This window comes from Harmonia axyridis, chromosome 2 (genome assembly GCF_914767665.1).
Source record: "Harmonia axyridis chromosome 2, icHarAxyr1.1, whole genome shotgun sequence".
NCBI classification, from domain to species: Eukaryota; Metazoa; Arthropoda; class Insecta; order Coleoptera; family Coccinellidae; genus Harmonia; species Harmonia axyridis.
In genome coordinates, this window is record NC_059502.1 from 36,837,713 (window position 1) to 36,858,464 (window position 20,752).

General features: G+C 33.8%; 1 protein-coding gene and 1 long non-coding RNA gene across 4 annotated transcripts in view; both read right to left on the reverse strand.

Moving 5' to 3' along the window:
- The window catches only part of LOC123672345 (glutamate receptor ionotropic, kainate 2), a 730,109-nt gene that overhangs the window by 25,680 nt on the left and 683,677 nt on the right, over positions 1–20,752 (reverse strand). For all 3 annotated transcript variants that reach the window (XM_045606425.1, XM_045606423.1, XM_045606424.1), the window contains one exon: positions 17,335–17,725. In XM_045606425.1, coding sequence (XP_045462381.1) covers positions 17,335–17,725 — 391 coding nt within the window. The remainder of the gene's footprint in view (positions 1–17,334; positions 17,726–20,752) is intronic.
- Positions 12,988–13,744, reverse strand: LOC123672353. Its single transcript, XR_006746254.1, has 2 exons — positions 13,223–13,744; positions 12,988–13,170 (listed from the first exon to the last, which is right to left on the reverse strand). It is a non-coding gene; the product is annotated as an uncharacterized LOC123672353 (long non-coding RNA).

A 20,752-nucleotide genomic window follows, 5' to 3' on the forward strand; every position in this document is an offset into this window, starting at 1 on the left:
TTGTTCAAAAAAGAAATCAAGAACCTCCTCTTAAAAAAAGGTTTCTATTCTGTAAATGAGTATTTATGTGACTCCTTAGTTGTTTAGTTTTCTTATTGTGACCTGTCCTATACACCATGTAGTGTCTTAAAGGATTAAATAAAATTATTATTATTATTATTATTATTATTATGTTCTTATCCGATTCTCATTTGTTTTCAGATTATAGCATAACTAAAATTTTTTTATTCTCTCATCACAAGAGCTTTAGGTACCAATTATTTGGTTTGTTTTGTTGTATTTATTGTTTGTGAAACTGGTGAATCCCTGAAATTCCTAACTTGAGAGGTTTATTGAACAACCTTTATTTTAGATGTTTCACGAAAAATGTTTATTTCACACAAAAATTGGTGTTACATATGAGTAATGCTAGCTGTTTCAGGGACACAGACAGTGATGTTCACTTGGTAATAAATATGTCATTGCACTCATTACATATCTCAAATTATCATTATTCTGTTTTGTGAGATACATGACTTTGATGTAGAAGGTCTCTCTGCTCCCTTAGAATCTGAGTCAATTATTGATCAACACCCTTTTCTGAAATTCTGTACGTAGAAATTTGTTGGTCCATAAAATGTGTGGCACCCATGTATTCATTGTACTCGGAAATCAGTTCTGATTGAGATTACTTCTTGGTCTGGATAAGTGGATTTATATCATGACATGTAGATGCTACTGTCACATTATTATCCTTTCATTTAGTTATCAATTTCTCATTTTTTCATCGATAGCACTGACTAGGGCCCCATCTTTTTATTTTAGTCATATCTTTCTTTTGGGGTAAACTCGCTACTTTTGGGATTTACATACTCTTTCACGTTGTCGGTCTTATTATAACCTTCAGATTTGGATAGCAGATCCAATGGAAACTTGTGAAAAGATTATCGAAATAATACTTTATTTTGAAAACAAATAAAAATCGTATAAGAAGATGTGGACCATGTGATTTTTTTTCAATTATTTTTTCGTGTAGGTATCATACACACCTGGAGTTTGATGGATTCGTTATGACTCACCGTGTATGTATATATGTATTTTTAATATCCTTTAGCAAATGGACGATTTTATTCAAATAATATTCAATTAATTGGAATTATGTTTAATGTACCTAATAAGTGATGAGTGTACATATTGCAAACCGAAGTTATTGATAGTTATTTCTTCATCATTGAAAAAATAAATATTCAGGATGATAACCAAATCCCTGTTTGTTACCTCACCTTGCAATGAAACTACCTCCAGAAATGTAGCGGAACACAAAAATATTATTTTTACAGATATGAAACCCAAGCAGCGTTAAATGTATCACTGTCTGAACGAAAACCACTCTTTCGAATATATTCATAATTTTTTTTGAAAATATTCAAAACAGTGGTTGATTTGAATTAAAATCCAAATCAATCCTCAAATCGAGTATTGTTACCAAAAATCCATTTATAACAGATATTTGATTTCAATAGAGTGGTTCTCAATTTCTTCGTTTCGTTTTGCAAATACGAAAATAAAATAAGAAATCTCTACTGACTACATAGACGATGGGAAGAGTCCAATAAAAAGTAAATCAGGGAAAACCATTCCTTGACAATTTTCCATTACTCACTTCGGCATTTCTCATTTTATTAAAAAAAGACCTAATGCAAGGAACTGCTTGCTATCTCACCTAGGAGACATAATGAAATGAGAAATTTCCATTCGAGAATCGTAAAACTGGAATGGGACTCGCCTTGAATAAATTTTGATGGATAGTCAGATGGAATCTTTTGAATAGGTCATTCACCAAGAGCATATATATACAATTTCAAGTATTCAAAAGAAATATACTATTGCAGAATGAATCTTTTATCGTTTAGGATAATAAATTTCATCCAGAATTATTCATAAAATAAGTTCGCGGAGAGAAATTTTTACTAAGATATCATTCTACCCATCCAGGTATAAAAATAGTAATGGCTTCCGAATAAAGAGAAATATTTGAAAATACCATCAACCAGACGCATTTATTAACGTATGGCAAATGAAGAGACTAGGACAAGAATGGCATTCACCCTTCTTCTGAAGTCATTCGAAACCCTTTAGAAAAAGAGTTTCGCCTTATGTCATTAAATGTTTCTAGAGACTTGAGGTGATCGACCATACAGAATAAATCTAGAACAATAGGATATATTGTGTGACATATCTTATGTTGATATTTTCAACAAACGAGAGCTAACTTTGCTTATAATATTTAGTATTCATTCATCCCTTCCCTACCGGGTTTTCCTTTGTGAATTATGTCATTAAATGGTGACTACAATAATATCAGGTACGTATTTACCATCTCTGCAAGAATAACATTGGTTATTTCATGATATTCAACTCATGTATGATTTTGTTTCATATCGATAATAAGCCTTTTGTTATGATTGAATTTACAACTTTGAGATTTCAGGCTATAACATTATTTTTGTATGTTCACCAAAGCATAATCGAAGTGCTAACCATTTTATAGAGGAATTTCGGATCTTGCTTGAAATGCTGAGTGCCTACCTATAATTAGTTTTTGATTATATATGAATGCTCAGTAGACAATTGTCATTCACTCGAATAAAGTGAAATTAGCAATTCAGTTGTAAGTACTGTGTTGAATTTAGGAATTGGTTATTTCATTATGAATTATTTGAATTATCAGAAATTTAGCTGGGACATAATAATGAAATAAATTTGAATTTGGAATCTAAACGTTTTTCCTCGTAAGCTAGAGTGCAGTCACCCTATTATTGTTAGCTAGGTATTTTGAGGGACTTCACTATTAGGTTTCTTAGTCATGTCGTTGCACGTTGGGGCTAATGGATTACACAGAGTAGAGATAATCTTCGCCACAAGTAACAGAACCTATACCATATCTCCCAAAGTGTGTAAAATATGACGCTTTCTATTACAGCCCAAAGATGGACTCCGAAGGATGGACTCGTCTATTATCGATGATCCTTCTCTAGAACACTAGATTGCTAAAGAACATATAGCAATAAATCTTTTCTAGGAGTCCTACTAGCTTGAAAGCTCTTCATGCGTCCAAAAAAAAAGATCCAGTGAAAATATACAGGGCGAGTCAATAATGCTCGAACGATCGATAACTGTTGGAAAATTTAGGCTAGGAGAATGATTCAAATTTTGATGGGATCGACAGTACTCATCGCATAAGCTTGAATCATTTTTGACTCTTTGATCCGAAAGTAATGAAACCTGATAAAAAACTTTTTTTTTTAATGAGAATGCCCCATAGAGTAACAAACATAGATAGAGGGAGTATACGCAATTTTTACATGTCCCCAATATGGTTAGATTATGTTGTCGAATTGTAATATATTTTCAAATTCACAATTTTACTATATCGTAATATATTTTCTCTAATTCTGTGGTTATTCCGTTCATTCTTCCACATCTTGTAGAACAAAATCGTGCGAGAATATATCAGAAACGCACAGTTTTCATGGTTATATTTTATTATTCTATGTTGATACTCCGAACTTTCCGCCACGTCTTTATCTGTCAATTCATCAATTTGCCTTAAGGAAATCAGTTCTGCCAACCAACATTTTTCAATGCAAAAATCACTAAAATATATTTATGTAAATATTTCATTAATTTCAATGAAAATGCAATGAATTAGAGAAAATAATGTATAATACTCGTACAGAAGGCTCATTCTACCACTCGTTCATTCCAAAACTCGCCACTTCGTGGCTCGTTTTTGAATTTTGAACTCGTGGAAGAATATCAATGCCTTCTGCACTTGTATTATAAATAACTATATTTAAGTAATTCCCGATAAAATATGCAAATTCGAATATTTGGAATCCGATATTTCTCCTAAATGTCAAAGTTTCAGTGAGCAGAATATTTATTGTTTTCTGTACCTATATATTTGCTGAAATCCAAGGTTTGGCCACCATTGCGCGCCTTCTGTTATCAATTGTTTCACATCGTTTAGCGAGGTTGAAGTTCGTTTTCTGAATTGAGCATAGTCGTAGAATGGAATATGGAATTGAGTGGAATATACTGCCCCACGAAAGTTAAGCAAGTTCAAAAATTTTGTGACAGTTTCAAAAATTGCCGATTCTAGTCCACCAAATGTTCATTTATGAGCAATAAAATGTTTACTCTCTTATAGATATCTGAATGGTATTCGCTCCTCGTTTGATAACTTTCCCAGTTTCAGGCATGTTCTTGTCGTTTGAGTTAAAATTTAGGATCATTTGTTGTTTCACGTTCTTACAATCAAATTTGATTCAAAATCTGAAAATTTGTTCGGCAATAATGCCTAGACGTAAACTTAGTACGGATGAAGCGAATAGGGCTAATCAGGGAGATGTTGCAATTTGTATGTATTACTTTTTGACGTGGGCACCTTCAACGGACGAATTTGATGGATATAATGGTTTGAACTGAAGATCATACCTTGAAAACTTTTCAAGAATAGTTTCAGTTGAATTCCCGAGAAGTATTGAAGATTTAGTCAGATTTGACATTATGTATTTGTATTCGCGCAATCGTTCTGTATTCTCAAGGAATAAATGTTTTCACGGTTCTGATCATCATTTCATAGAGTTCACTAAATAATATTAAGAACCAGCTTATCTATTACCATCAAATTGGTCCATGCGAGCCGGATGGTTGAATAGTTGGATAGTATAAAGGTTTGCACGAGATACCACTACTAAGGAAAGAAGAAAGGTCTCATCTCACTGAAAGAAAAATAAACTCAGTTGACAAAAGGCTCACAGAAAAAAAGGAATCTCCCGCTCCGAGTCTTCTCTACAAGTCAAGAAAAATCAAAAGGTCAGAGCGTTCCGATATATTATCATCTGGTTCTGGTTTCAGCATTGTGAACCACTCAAGTATTATTTTTGGATTCACGTGAAGCCTCTTAGGACTAGTAGATATCGATGTATAGATATTATTTTCATTTCTCATAAATAATTTCAAAATAACGAAAAATTTGACATTTGTCTCAATTCTGTCAAAGTTTATAAATTTGTATATCGAAATTGAATTGGAAGAAGGTAATTGTCTATTCATTTGTGAAAGGAACGGAATTCGTATAGAATAAGAAGAAATAAGGAATATGAACGCGCAAAGGAATAAGGAAAGGGGTCGCTATAAGGGAACAATTACTCAAATAGAAAATTTCTTCACTAACACCTGATTCAACAATGAATGCGAATGAATTAGTTATTCGAGAATCTTTTTTGGTAAAGGCATTCGATGATTATGATTCAATTCAGAAAGAAATGGAGGTTTAATCTTTACTTTAACGCCCCCTCCCCAATTTTGATAATATTTCGTATAGTGATTCGTTATGATGTTTTCATGCTATATTTTCAATAAGAGCACTGGCAAATAAATAGTTCTCGAGATAATCGATGAAGAAAATTGCTATTTCAATAACACTTACTTAATACGTGTCTGATATTCTGATGACAACTAATTTATATTTTCTATGAATATCTATGTTCATATTTTTCACCATCAAATTTAGCACAAAATACACAAGACCTTTAAATTAACAATAAATCATACTTCTTAACATTTTTCCGGTTTTCAATGACAATCATGGACGCCTTTTCGTTTTTCAATATTTTTCATTTTGCCCCCCTCTGAGAAAAATTTCTACTGGCGCACATGCCATTATAGTTATAATTGGTTAATATTATTCTATAACTATATATAGAAAAAGATATTGAGTAGGCCGTCGCTTCATATTTTAATATCCATGGTTATTTAAAAAAATTGAAATTCAGATTTGAAAATAAATTAGAAATTTTAATTTCTTAGAAGTGATTTCCTATTTTTAAAGCTCAAATTCAAAATGTAAGTAAATTAAGAAATTTTTTATCTTGAAATATTGTTCTTTCGGATAAGTTCGCATGAATATTTTTTTTTTTTTAATCATTTGCAGATTGAAATGGTTGATCTACAGCCTGTTGTACAGAGTTGTGGCTATAACGTCTGCAGAGAATGTTCCTTCACGAAAATTGAGTTCAACCAGCATATTTCGAATAAAGTTGTGGCGCGGCTATTCCTTATAGCTCATGGGGTGTTGTCGTGTCACTCTTTATGCGAAAAATGCCAGTCAAGAGTATCTGCGGACTTTGAAAGAAATCTGTTTAGATGCCGTAAGGTGATTTTCGTGCCAAAAAGAGGACGTGCCAAGTGCAATTCTTCTTGTTTGCTATCGTAAGTAATTGCACAAGTGCATCAAAATCACCGATAATTTTGCATGACTGTGTGTTGTCATAAAAACTGCATGAGTTCATTTTCATTTTTGGAGAAAGAGCCCGACACCGAAGGTGGAGGGCTCTTTCTCCAAAAATGAAAATGAACTCATGCAGTTTTTCAAAGAAAACATGCTGGAATGCAAAATTATCCTGTCATTTTGATGCTGTAATTTTCGATAATTGTTCTCCATATACTTAGAATTTTTGACAGGAGGGAAATATTCATTGATATTGTATTGGTGCTGGACGGTAAACTGATGTTGTGGGCTTCTTTCATTTTGTTGCTGACTTAAGGTTTAGGAATTATTTTTTGTTGGTAATTAATGATTGCGAACTAGTTTTTATGCTGAATTACATTTACTTTAGATATTTTTTTTTTAATTTTTGAATTATTTCGTTTCTGAGAACAACGTCATCAAACAGCAGAATTACAAGTGTGTAGTTATATTAGGTTAGGTTATGGTTATGTTAGGTTATGGTTATGTTAGGTTACGTTTAATTTTTTTTGAATAAAAATTGTAGAATTTTTTAAAATTGTTTTTGAGAATGACGTCATCAATTTACAGAATCACAAATGTGCAGTTATATAAGGTTTGGTTATGGTTATGTTAGGTTATGGTTATGTTAGGTTATGGTTATGTTAGGTTATGGTTATGTTAGGTTATGGTTATGTTAGGTTACGTTTAAATATTTTTGAATAAAATTTGTAGAACGTTTCTTCAAAAATTCTTACCCACCCAGCACCCCTGTTCACTCCCTATCCCGTTCAACAAATCAGCAAAAATACTTGTTTGCCATCATCGAAAACCATCAAGAATCATTGTAAAATGCACATTTTCAATGAAAAATAACAGAAAAGTGAAAAATACGAGGGGGCGTTAAAGTAAAGAATTACCGAAAATCAATAGATATATTTCGGTTCATAGTAGAATGAAAACCCTAATTAAAAAACATGCTATGGATTCTACAAGAATCGGATCGTCAATCAGGTAGTCTTGTAATGAATTCACAACCACCTCAACCAGCTGCTAAGGGAAAACTCCCCCAAATCAATATTCCGACTTTTGACGGAAAGTACGGTGAGTGGCGTACTTTCATAGATTTATTCAGGGCTTCTGTTCATACCGATAATTTTTGGCTGAATCTCAATAATTGGTTTATTTGAAATCATTTTTGAGAGGGGAAACACTTTCTATAATTTGCGAATTGAATATTTCTGATGACAGCTATAATAAGGTTCTGGGTCATGGGAGGTTCAATCTAATCTCATTATTTTAACCTAGTTTCTAATCTCAGTGTCGTAGTGTATACACACTATGACATTGATGAACTCATACCGTAATTTGGGCAGCTTGAAGAAAATTATTCGAAAAGGATATTATCTCAGAAGGATGAAAATTGTAAAAATAGTTCTTCTTCGACTGAAGTTGGTAGGTTCATGGTGAGGTTACCTCCAAAAAACTTCATTGATAGTTTAGAATTGGGTGAATCATTTGAAATATCTAAAAGTAGGTTTCTCTCATTGGAAAGAAGGTTGAGCAAAGACAATAATTTGCAATCTCAATATAAGGCGTTAATAGATGAATATATCTATTTGAATCAAGCTAAATATGACATGAAAACTGAGGATGGCATAAGCAAGTATTTTTTGCCACATCATTGCGTAATCATGGAGGAAAGAGTACAAAGTTAAGGATCATGCATCAATGAAGCTCACAACGGGTGTTTCGTTGAATGATACTATGTACAAAGGTCCCACTGTTCAGTCTGATTTATTTGACATCGTTTGTATATTTCGAACTTTCAGGTATGTTTTTACAGCTGATCTGGTCAAAACGTTCAGTCAGGAGCTCATACATCCAGATCATAGACATTTACAAAATATTTAATGGCGCGATCACTCAGAAAAGAACTCCAAACAGTTATATATGACACAAACAGTGCTCCATTTCTTTCAACAAGGTGTTTAGTTCAACTGAAAAATGACAGAGACATATCTCATCCAGAAGCATCACAGGTTTTTCTCAAACAATGCTATGTGTATGACATTCTTACAGCTAATTCTCTTCAGGAACTTAGACAGTTACGTGACAAATAAGATTTGTTTCAAACTTCATAAGTGGGTATCGAATGTTGCTGATTTTTTCGAAGCTCAGGATTCTTCTCAATCAGTTATTTAGGATAAGGTTCAAAGGCAATCGAATAATGAAGGTCAAAGTTCGCATGAAACATTAAATGAAGATCTAGGAATCTTTTGCCAACCTTCATTGAATAATTTCAAGGTTTTTGGAGTTGCATTCGAAGAAAATATACCTCTGACGAAAAGAAATGATTTTTCTCATGTCCATAGGTCCAATTATAGTGGTCGGAAAAATTTTAATGAAAAATATACGGAGTCGCCAATTATACTGGCCACTCGGATGATACTGTACTTCCAGATTTATGTGATGAATATAAAACATTTGCAAAGGATCTACCGTGCCTCAATGAATTTAAGATTCTACGATTATTATATTTTACATATGGAGGGCGTATTTCGAATTACTTGGGTTTTCAGATGCTTCTGTCAAGGAATACGGAAGATGTTTCTATTCGAAAACTAGTCATTCTCATAGAGAAATGAGTTGTAGGCTGATTTGTTCGAAATCAAGGGTGGCTCCACAAAAGATAATCTCGCTTCCAAAACTGGAATTGTGCGGTGCTCAACTCATGGCAAGGTTATGTCATAAATTGTGTTCGATATCTGAAGTCAAGTTTTCGAAAAACGTTTTGTGGTGTGACTCCAAATTTGTTTTACTTTTTAATTGGTTAGAGAATGTAACTACTAGGTGGACCACATTCGTATGCAATCGAGTATCGGAGATACAGGAGCTTACTCCTAATGTTGAATGGCAACATGTGTCTTCTGAGAAAAATCTCGCAAATTACATTTCTCGTGGTTTAAATCTAATCGGTTTCATATCATGTGAATAATGGTGGTAGAGACCAACATTTCTAAATCATTACAATTTGGAAATTGAAAATATTTCCTTCTTCGATATGAATATATTTTCTTGGCAAAAAAAGGTGGATAACTCTCGTTTCTCCGAATTTTCAGAAGTGATGGAAATATCTTTAAGATTTTCAAAATTTTGCCGACTTCATCGGACAATAGCATATTGTCTACGTTTAGCAAATAATTGTTCGAAGGTTACGAGTAAATTGCATGGTCCTTTTAATTCTCGTGAATTACAAAATTCTTTAAAGGTTATAGTTCGATGTATTCAAGGTCATCATTTGACGAGAGCAATCGTAAATCAAAAAAGCTCATGAAATCAGATACTTCGATGCAATTAAGTCCCTTTCCGGATGGGAAAGGCATACTTTGTGTGGGAGGAAGGTTATCTCAATCTAATTTATCGTTTGCTCAAAAGCATCCTATGATTTTACCATCAAACAATCATGTTGTGAAACTGCTCTATAGATAAGAACATCAAGATTTACATCATGCAGGGCCACAAACTATTCTTTCTCATCTCAGGTTGAAATTTTGGCCTATAAATGGATTCAGACCAATAAAAAGAAAAGTAAAAAATTGCGTTATTTGTATTTGGTTCAAAGCATATTCATCTCAACAAATAATGGGTTCATTACCCTCTGATAGACTCTCGTTTGTACGTCTTTTTATTGAAATAGAATTGACTTTGACTGTCCTCCAAAAGATTTATAGATCGTTGTGGATGTTCCAAAATAATATACAGCGACAATGGAACTAATTTTCAGGGTGCTGATAAAATAAAAAATAAAAAGTTCATAATTTCTTTGAAGAAAAAGGGAATACTGATAATAACTTTGTATCTACTAGAGGAATACAATGGAAATTCATACCCCTCAACAGTCCACACTAGGGAGGATTGAAGGAGGCTGGTATAAAGTCTACAAAATTGCACCTCAAACGAGTTATGGAAAAAAGTGTTTTGAATTTTGAAGAAATTACAACTCTTTTATCACACCCATCCTCGAAAAAGGGGACAACTCAAAAAATTGAGTAGCAGAAGAGGACTGTTTTGTCCACTGACGACGGAAACTTGTATATTTCAATCCTGCTCCACATGACAGTGCGAGTGTCCTTTTTCGATTGAAGAAACCGTCACACATTAAACGCGGAAAACAGTGCCGACTTGAGGAAGGGGCAATGTCATAGTCTTCGACGAACGATCCGTAAGTAATTTTGAATTATTTCTTTCTTCGGCGGACTACTTAAACCAGATTCACTTACGCTTCATAATTTGTTCCTTTTTTGCACGAATAACTGGACTGAGTTTGGATTTTTTTTAGGAAACAACTGTGAGTATAACAGCGTTTTTAAGTGTCTTTTCCGCACTCGACAGCTTGACAACTCTTGTAGAAAAGTATTTCACACTTGTTAGGGAAATAACTATTACGATTCCAATCATCATTTTATACAGTCCACTATACAATGTAAAGAACCAGTATGACCATCAGTATTTATGTTAGAAATATATGAATGCTTCCATCTTTATTTCATCCATTCGTTATATGCCCATATTCATGGAAATCTTCAGTTCATTTCCATTTTCCTTTACTTCCATTGCACAGCAGCGCATAGGAAAAATTATTAAGTGATATTTTTCATAATATCCATCAACCATAATCCAATAAATTCCGAGTTCATAAAAACGATGGAGATTCTTAGTCATCATTCCCCTCAATGTTGCCCAAAATTAAGATTGACAATGGGTATAAATAGAGCATTAAGTACTTCGTTCATGGTGAAAGCCATCGCTTAAAGCCGTTTATCCGTAATTAAATTCATGAAACCTAAGCGAGACCAAATTCCTGCGTGATACGCAAAGGAATCCGAATCTGAAGGGTCCGATCCATTTTATCCGAACGAACGGAGAGATCAGTATAGCCTGAAAGCGGTTCGAATCTTCGAATTTCGCAATTATCTTTAGTTGAAATCTTCCTGCAGTTCGTTAATGAACCTTTTCAAATCTAGATTCCATTCTAATTGGAAATTTTTCAATGATGAATGCAATAATTCGGAAAAAATAATCATTTGTATCTTCTTTTTTGAAGAACAAATGAGTATTAGCACATTCTCTTGCAACTCAACTGATGAAAGCGATGAAACTGATGAAACAACTTTTTTCAATATTTGAGAACAATAATCATATCATTTTATCTGCCGGTAAAAATCAGTCGTCCAAAATCGGTGTGTGCGTGTGAAACTACGCTAAGGGAGGCAAGTTTAGTGTGACGTTTATCGCTGCAGAAGACGTAGTGTTTTCAGCATCCACGCTGTCGATGCAATTTCTACACCGATTGCGTGTTGTGATTGTTTCAGTTTTTATTCACCATGCTAGAAGCTTAGGTGTAATAGGGCGTACGACCGTCATATATGACCACATCGAAATTCTCAGTTTTAGACCCAAGTCTTCCAAAATAACCGTTTGCAAGCTCACATGCTGCAGTAGCTCTGAAAAGAGTTCCCTTTAAGTGCCACCGGGATTCAGAGTGAAGTAGGCCAGAGGAGGCCGTAGAAAGTTCGATATCCGTTCTCCGGTTGACTAATTGCATACTTCAGAAAGTTCATTGTAATTGAATTGATCTTGTATATTTCCAAAATTTTTGTCAGCCACCCATGTGGAATAGAGTCGAAGGACTTCTTATAGCCAAAATATGTCATAAAAAGTCTGCTGTGTTTTTTTAAGGCTTGGTTGCATACGATGGAATCTTATATCAGCAGTTCCTTCGATCCTAGTGCATGCTTGGAACATCTTTTCTACTGTGCTGTCATTATATTATTTGTCTGGCAATGTTTGTAAATATGAGATTTTATACATTGTTGATAGGCATGTAATTGGTCTGTATTTTGATGAAGACATAAATAGTGTTATACACAATCCAACAATCTGCAAAACATAGCTGTGTTTTGCAGATCCTTCCATAGGAGGTATGTGATCCCTGTTGTAAAAAATTTGGGCATTTCCGTTGAATTATATATAACACTATTTATGGTTTCAACTAGCCTGCCGTGTATACACCAAAATTTCTTCAACTAAGTTGTGGATTCCATCTGGACCTGGTGATTTCCAATTGTGTGTGTTCCTCAATGGAACACACTGTTACGTTATTTTTCTCAACAAGTGAATTATTTTCAAATATTCTCTAGTTGTAACATAAATAAGGTAAAATGAAGCTCGCGGCTTAGCTCTAGTGGAGAAGGGGTGGATTCTATAATTTTTTTCTTAATTCAAAATGAACAGCTCAATAAATAGGGGGGGCGCCAGATAGTTTTAATAATATCAATCGAATATAAACAAGATTCCTACTTTTCTGTAAAATTTCTAAAACTACCAAATTACTAAGTACTTGAAGAGAAAAGCGTTATATTTATGATATGAAATGTAATTAATGAATTTGAATTGAGTGCACTTAAGTATGAACAATAATTTAAAAGAATGAATGCCGGCTTTCATTTACAGAGAATTTCACAGATAATGGTATTCAGATAATGGTATTCACAATAAAATAATAAACTGTAGGATTTTAGTTAAATTTCAGAGTCTATATATGGTCCAATATGGTTATTCAATATATTCAAAATAAATGATTAATTTTGGTAACTTCCTCTAATGAAAATAAAAGGGTTGTACTCATCCAGAGGGAGAAGTCCAGTTGATGGAAATGTTGAATTCGGTTCGCTCCCAACCGGTTAGAAGTTATTCCAACCCTCAGTATAAGGCAATGGGGGTGCCTATGTCCAAGGGATGTCTTTGCATCAACCAACACGCCAATAATTCAGGTTGATCCACTTATATATCGAATCAGTAAAATATTCAGAAGAATTGAAAGAATTGAAAGCCTGCAATTAAAACTCATGAAGACAATCATTTGAAATTTGTACTTTACATTACCTAAGATGGAGGGCGGCTTTTATAGAAATTTCTATCAGAGTATGTAGAATTTTTATCCCGTACAAGACGGAAATTCTGCTTGATTCCAAAACGTGATATAAATATCCAAAATAATCAGCAAAATTATGATATTATCTGCAATTTTCCAAATAATCCAACTCAAATGGTCGAAGACAGAAAATCTTTATTCGGATTAGCTGAGATGCTCTACACTCGAGAAATACGGAAAAATGAGTTCCAATTGATGTATCTATATTTCACAGATGGGATTCAAAACAAGTTTTTGCGACTTGACAATTTGACGAGAAAAGATGTTATATTGGTTGCCTATACTTGAGGAGCGGGAAATGATATATTTATTTGAAATGACCACCCCAACACAATTTCTGGCAATTCAATACCAGAATCGCGAACAAGACAAAAACAATTAGAAAGTGTACCTGACGATTCCACTTCAGCGGTACATTCATTCTCCAAGCAGAAATAATATTAAAATAAAAATGATAAAAAGAAAAAAAACGTTACAACACAATGAAATTCTTCTATAGAAACTGCGTTAGGCGGCATTTGTTCTATTGTCTCACAGGATTTCTCTTCTCTTCTTATCCCATTGGCCCGGGAATTGTAAGGGGTTCTCGTTCTGTAGCCTCAGTTGGACTTCATTTTTTATGTTGTTCAGTCTCTCATTGGGTACAAGTTCATTTCTCAATATGACCTGGTATTGGTCGGCTATTCTTTGCTAAGAAACTTGTAGTCTGGAACAGTTTCTGTAGAATTCTGCAAAAAACTTTTGCCGGTAGCCTATTTTATCCTCTTTCATTTTGTTACCTTAAAGTATATGCGCTTGGGTGAGTGCTGGTTGGGGTTCCTGCGCAGCAACCTCAGCAGTCGGAGAAACTCGTGTAATTATTTTCCTAGAATGTTGAGATTGTGGAGGCATATCATTCTGTTCGACAGAAACACGTCTCCTTAACATTCTGCCAGAATGCAGCATGCTGTCATGCGACAGTGGCTCAATATCTCTATTCCTTAAATTCACCATAATTCATGGATTCCTCCGTGTCGTGGAGGAAATGGCCTTTGATCGCTTCTCACGATCCGCAGAGCTATGGTGGGAGAAGTCTTCAGCTGCTTTCTAAACAGCATCATTCGTTACCCTAAACAGGAACCGTTCGTCAGGTTTCAGTTTCCCGGGTCCGATATTAGCGTTATGTGGAACGTACCGACACTTTCGAGCACCTGATTTACAACTGGAATAATAATGATCTCTTATCTGTTATGCGCGTATAAACATTCAAATTCAATATCACTCAAACTATTTTCGTGGTTTTGTCTCGTCAGATTTTTTGTTATATCTCTGTAAGAATGACAAGATCTCTCATCTTATGATCGGTTAATGTAACGTAGTCCGATAACACAGGCCAACACACATTTTGGTGCCTGCGATTTTTTAACTGTTCCTGAGTAATTTTTGGATGCAGAATGTAAAAAAGTTCTCAGATTTTGTCTATCAGATCTAGTTTTTGAGATTTTTTAAAAAATTGTGTATATAATTTACATTATAACTGTTATAATATATAATATAACTATTGACAGTTTAAAAAAACAAAGACACATGGATTTAAGTATTTATTGCAAAAACTTAATTTACATAATCACATTAGTCACTAATCACATAAAAATTTTCTTTTATACGATTTTCTAGAATGGAGTTTACTAGGGCAGTCTCGCTGAAGGCTCCAGCAGTAGTCCGCCATCATGTGGCTATCCCATCGTCCTTGATAACGATCTTCCATAGTTTTAATATCCTGGTGGAATCTTTCCCCCTGTTCTTCACTACAATCACCTAAGTTTTCTGGAAAACGATCTAGGTGGCTGCGGAGGTAGTGAACTTTTATACTCATGTTACAGCCGAGAATATTAAAATTTGAAAGCATAGTTTCCACTTATTCTACGTAATTCTCTGCTTTATGATTGCCAAGAAAATTTTGTACTACTTGAACAAATGAACTCCAAGCGTTAGATTCAGTCTCGTTCATTGATGTGGTGAATTGTGGATCTTTAACAAGTTGCCTTATTCGAGGACCATCAAATATATCAGCTTTTAGTTTTTCCGTGCTAATGCCAGGAAATTTACGTTACAAATACCCAAAACAATTTCCATCTCGATTTAAGGCCTTCACAAATTGCTTCATTAGGCCTAGCTTGATATGCAAGGGCGGAAGTAAGATTTTTTCTCTTGAAACCAAAGGTTCGTTGATCACGTTTTGTATTCCTTGAATCATGACATCTCTTGAAGGCCAATTTTTGTTAACCCAGTGCTCATTTTTAGCTCTGCTGTCCCAAAGGCACAAAAAACAAGGATATTTTGTATAACCACTCTGCTGTCCAAGGAGGAAGTTAACCATTTTTAAATCAACACAAAATGACCACTGATGTTCTTCGTATTCAATTTTTCTCAAAACTAATGCTATTGTTTCATATTCTTCCTTCATGGTAGTAGAATGACCAATAGAAATTGAGCCATATTTGTTACCGTTATGTAAAAGAACACATTTTAAACTACGTTTTGAACTGTCAATAAAAAGGCACCAATCATCTGGAGTGTATTCAGGCAAACCCATTTTTTCTAAGAGCCCTTTTATATTGTTACAGAATACCAAGTCATTTTCCTGAGTGAAAAAAGGCAGCAGATCCTTATCTCTTTTACGATAAAATGTAATATTAGTACCTCGACAAAGTAGATTTTTTTCTTTTAATCTGGATGCAAGTAATTCAGCGGATTCCTTTGAGAGATTCAGGTCTCTTATAAGATCGTGTATCTCAAAAACTAGAGCTGATAGAAAAAATCTGGTGGCATTTTGGAATCAGCACATTAAAAACATCTAAAATCAGATGTTAGATTTCTGGCACCAAATTTTTTTTTTCATTTTGTTGGCCTGTGTAATTATTACTGAATGAAAGGTTCTAAAATAAACCATTGCCTATCTAAATGATGTGAACATGATTTAATTCTTTCCGAAATAAAGCCCCATATTCGATAGATAATGAAGATCTTCATCGCCGGTACATACCGTGTGATTCACGAGTTATTCGGCATTTTGGGCATTTACACCATCTTGTACAGCATTTACTCTTGTACCAATGCTTATCCCAATTCTGTTACGCCAAGCAATTTTGCTGATTTAACAGTTTCAATCCAAGCATCTATTATTATTCTTAATGCTTCAAGATTTTTTTTTCAGATAATTGCCAAAATTCTAAATCAACATAAGTGTAGTATAATAAATAAATTAAATTCATCTTGTAATTATGAACTCCCTATATGTGTAATCTGTATACTTATATTATTTTAATATATTGAGTTTGAAGGTCAATATGTTATGTTTGTTTGATTTAACTATTTCTGATAACTTTTATTGAAGCTAATAATAAAGCCGGTCGTCGCATTCAATGAATCGCCCTGTATATTATAACAAATCAATGTATCGCTGGTGTCCAACCTTAATCCAATACCCTGCACAAAAAATGGAAATATAATAATAATATAATTTTTCTATATGTTCCTGAAAAAAATTAAATTACTACAACTAAAAAAGTGGAAGACCCCGTATAATAGTTACCTCAGATCACCCAATATTGAAATCAAATGTTTTTACTTATTCTGCAAGTCTACAAGCTTTTGCGTTTGACTGAGTTTGTTTGAAGAATTACATAAAAATTATGTAATTATTAATAACCCTGTATACGGAGTCTTATAACTTCTTATCGCAACTCGTGTCGACAATATTGAGATTGTAATTATTATCTTCAACTTTTCGTAACAAAAAAATCGCCACATTATTGATTTTCTAAAGGTACGTAACAACCTTCTCTCTGCATGTTTGACACCCTGTATCTCAAAAACTGTACATTAGATCTTGTTGTGCCCATGGAGACATTTGATCAGGACTTCATAAACTACATTATACTAAATTTTCAGCCAATTCGACTAGGACCCATTTTCCATAAGAACCGTGCGGGGTCCTTTGTTGAGCTAAATATAAAATATTTTGTTTGTATGTTCAACTGTTGAATATTACTAGTGGAAGCAGATAGATCTTGGTACTCACCTATATTTTCCACTCCTAATGCGTTAGCTTTGGATTCTTTACTCTTATCATCTCGGGTACATACATCTCCAGTATTCTTCCACCACTTATCATACAATATTTGAATGATTCCTTTCTCTTGTAATTCCAAAATGGCTAATGATATTTTATCTCTCCAAGGGCTGCCTTTTGGCGTGGCTATTCCATATCCCTTACTATCCAGCAGGCCTCCAATTTGTGTCAAATTACAATCTCTTTGCACCGCATAATCCAGCATTGTTGATTCCATCAGAAAGGCATAGTTTCCTTGTAGTACTCTTTCTACTCCTTCCTCGTAGGATTTGACAAACACTGGAGGCTTGCGATTCTCCATGAACCTCCACATTTTTTGATATATTCCTATTTTAGAATCCTGCAACAAATAACTTTCTTTAAATCTGTTGTTTCTTATGTTCCAAGCAAAACGTAGTTATGTAGGTACTGCGCAATCTTTTCATTTCAAACACTATAAAATATTATTATGAATGAAAGTGATTTTGGACCTTTGCATCTGATTTACAATAACCGGAAGAATACAGAGAATTTAAATAATTTTGAACTCCATTCCAATTCTTTTTAATCCTGAAAAATGAGAAAAAAAATATATAAACAGGGTGTACCAAGTTCGAGTCCCTTTTAAACGTTTCTGGAGAACTAGGCATATTCGAATTCCGAAAATTCTGATTATGGTATAATTCGATATTCTATATTGAACTGAAATGTTTTACTCATAATGTGAGAAATATAATTTCTCACGCACTTTGCCCAAACCTCGCTTGATAGACCAATAAAATTTGGCGTTTGAAGAGTCGTTTTTATGGAAACGCAAGGAATGCATAGAAACTGTCAACGAAGGTCATTTTGAATTAAATAAGTTACATTACTTCTTTTATTCGAATATATGCTGTTTTAGGTAAAGTATAGTGTGCAACATGTGGAGAAAAGTGGGATTTTCCCACTTGTTGCACATTAAATTTTTCTGGAAAAACTTCTTTGACAAAGTATTCAATTACGAAGACTTTCTGTTCCATTAATTCCAATAAATTTCTTAATTTCCATGAAAGTAAAAAACATTGAATAGGCGCTGTCAGTGCTTCGATTATTTGAATTATTAACAATTTCCTAAGAATGAATCATCTCTAAATAATATGCGAAGTTGAAGAGCGTGAAAACATCTTGCAGCAATTGAAATCAAGAAATGCCATTTCATGATGTTTCTAATTTTGTATCGTAACTTATGAACATAATTCAACCATAACTTTAGTTTTTCAAATAAAGGATTCTTAAATTATAATCGACAGTTGAAACTGAGTGTATTATTCACCCTATTAGCAGTCTTGAAGCCAAGATCCCTATTTCCTGAGTTGAATGCAAGGACGAGATTTGTTGGATATTAAATCATAATGCTCTTGAATTCACTAATATTTGGGTTATATATTATTTGATTTCTATTTATTGTAATGTAGGTATGTAGAGACAAATTCATCAAATCTCTTTTATGAGAATAGTGTGATCAAGAAAAAAAAAGGTAATTGTTGCAGAAAAAAACGTTTATTGACCCTTTTTAGAAATAAATTTGAAACGGATTCATCGAAAAAATTTGGTTTTATTCTGAAAAACAAAAGTTATCGTCAAATTTTGATCACAATTTCCGACAAGATATTTGAAATACATTCTTCTACTTATAGAATGTATACACGGTCTAGTCTAATCAACAAAATGCCCACTACTCATATGATACATATATCCATTTTTTTTTATTTGTTTAAATAATGTTTTGATATCTATTTGGATGAATGCATCAGTGAAGCAGAAAGTCTTTAAGTATGTAATGTTCAATTTCAACACACAATAAAGAAAATTTTCAATTCATCAAAATTATTATAATTTCCTGGTAGTTGTGCTTAGGTCACTAAAATATGTATACGTTAAGAAAAAAATATTGAATATCATATTCTCAATTTTCAGATTTCAGATATAACCAGATTCACTTCATTTATTGGTCCTGATTAAAAGGTACTTCAGAACATCATAAAGTCTTACAATAATTCACATATTTGCACAAGGTAGGGAGAGTTTACCCTGATTGTAAATATTTGAGAACAACTTCCCCTAGGACCGATCTCCGTAGTTTTCACGGTTGGAGAATATACGAACTGTATTTTATTTTGTTGTCTCAAGATAAACATAAAACGATCCAGAGTAAAATTACATCGTGACCCTGGGGTGGGTTTCGAAAACAGATGAGTAGTAGTTATCGTCTGTTATCGATTTTCTTGTTGGATATTTATAGCTTCGTTTTTCGCTATTACCTTCATTTCATTTTCGTGAAACAGAGATTAAAGGAGAGTGCAAAAAACAGCTAAGTAGATACTCGTATCAATCGAAAATAGACAATCTTCTGTTGAGTGCTCTGATGTGGGTAACGCCTCCTTCTAGTCTGGCGTTCATTCGAAAATTTGACGATACCTAATACAAGAATATCATCGAAATTGTAACTTTTAGATGTAGAACATACCATACATAAAATGGACTGTCAGGTACTGGGATTTGTGTTTCAAAGGACCACAAGATTTTACACCCTATTTGTGTAGTAAGTCTATATATACAATTGCATGATGACTTTATATGAAATTCACTTAACTATTTACGGAAAACTATGAATAAGTTTCACGCACAATTACCAACAATTTACCGACTTGGGTATTTACGATGAATTTGGTAACTAAGACCGATGACCTACTGAAGGGTCTTTACTAACCACGTGGCGACAAGGCCAATATTTTCTGACAACAACGAATTATAACTATATTGACTGTTGAATTTATTACTCACCCTGGTCACCTATCCACTTTGTGGTCGAACCATAGAAAAAAGTTAAAAACATAGATGTGCCACAGATAAAACGAACATAGATAGAACACCAATATAGCCGTCGTTATAAGGACGACTGCGGGCAACGCTCTCATAAAGGGTATTATCCGTAAATCACCTGGGTTACTATGGTTAGTGAGTTGGTGGTCTGTATAAGTCAAATTCCTTAAAAACCAGTGACTATTTCCTCAAACTTCGGTGGGTTATCTGTCAACCTTGAACCTTGAACTTCTTTCTCTTTTGCAGACTTTTACTGCTCTATCTCAAGTTAATTCAACTCTAGTGAGCTATTTTGATATGATCTAGCAGGTGGCAATATGCTACTCAGAAGGTTTGTGTAATAATTACACAATCTCTGTGCCAGTAAGGGTTTGGTTTCAACATACACAAGGTAAGTGCCATCTTCGGTCGTTTGTGTTTCCTAGGAGCTTTTTCATCATAGTCGCAAGCCTTCCTTATAAGAGGATTCGCGTGATTTTCCAATTTTAAGAAGGTCTTCACGCTCAGATCTTTTAGATGGTCGTCT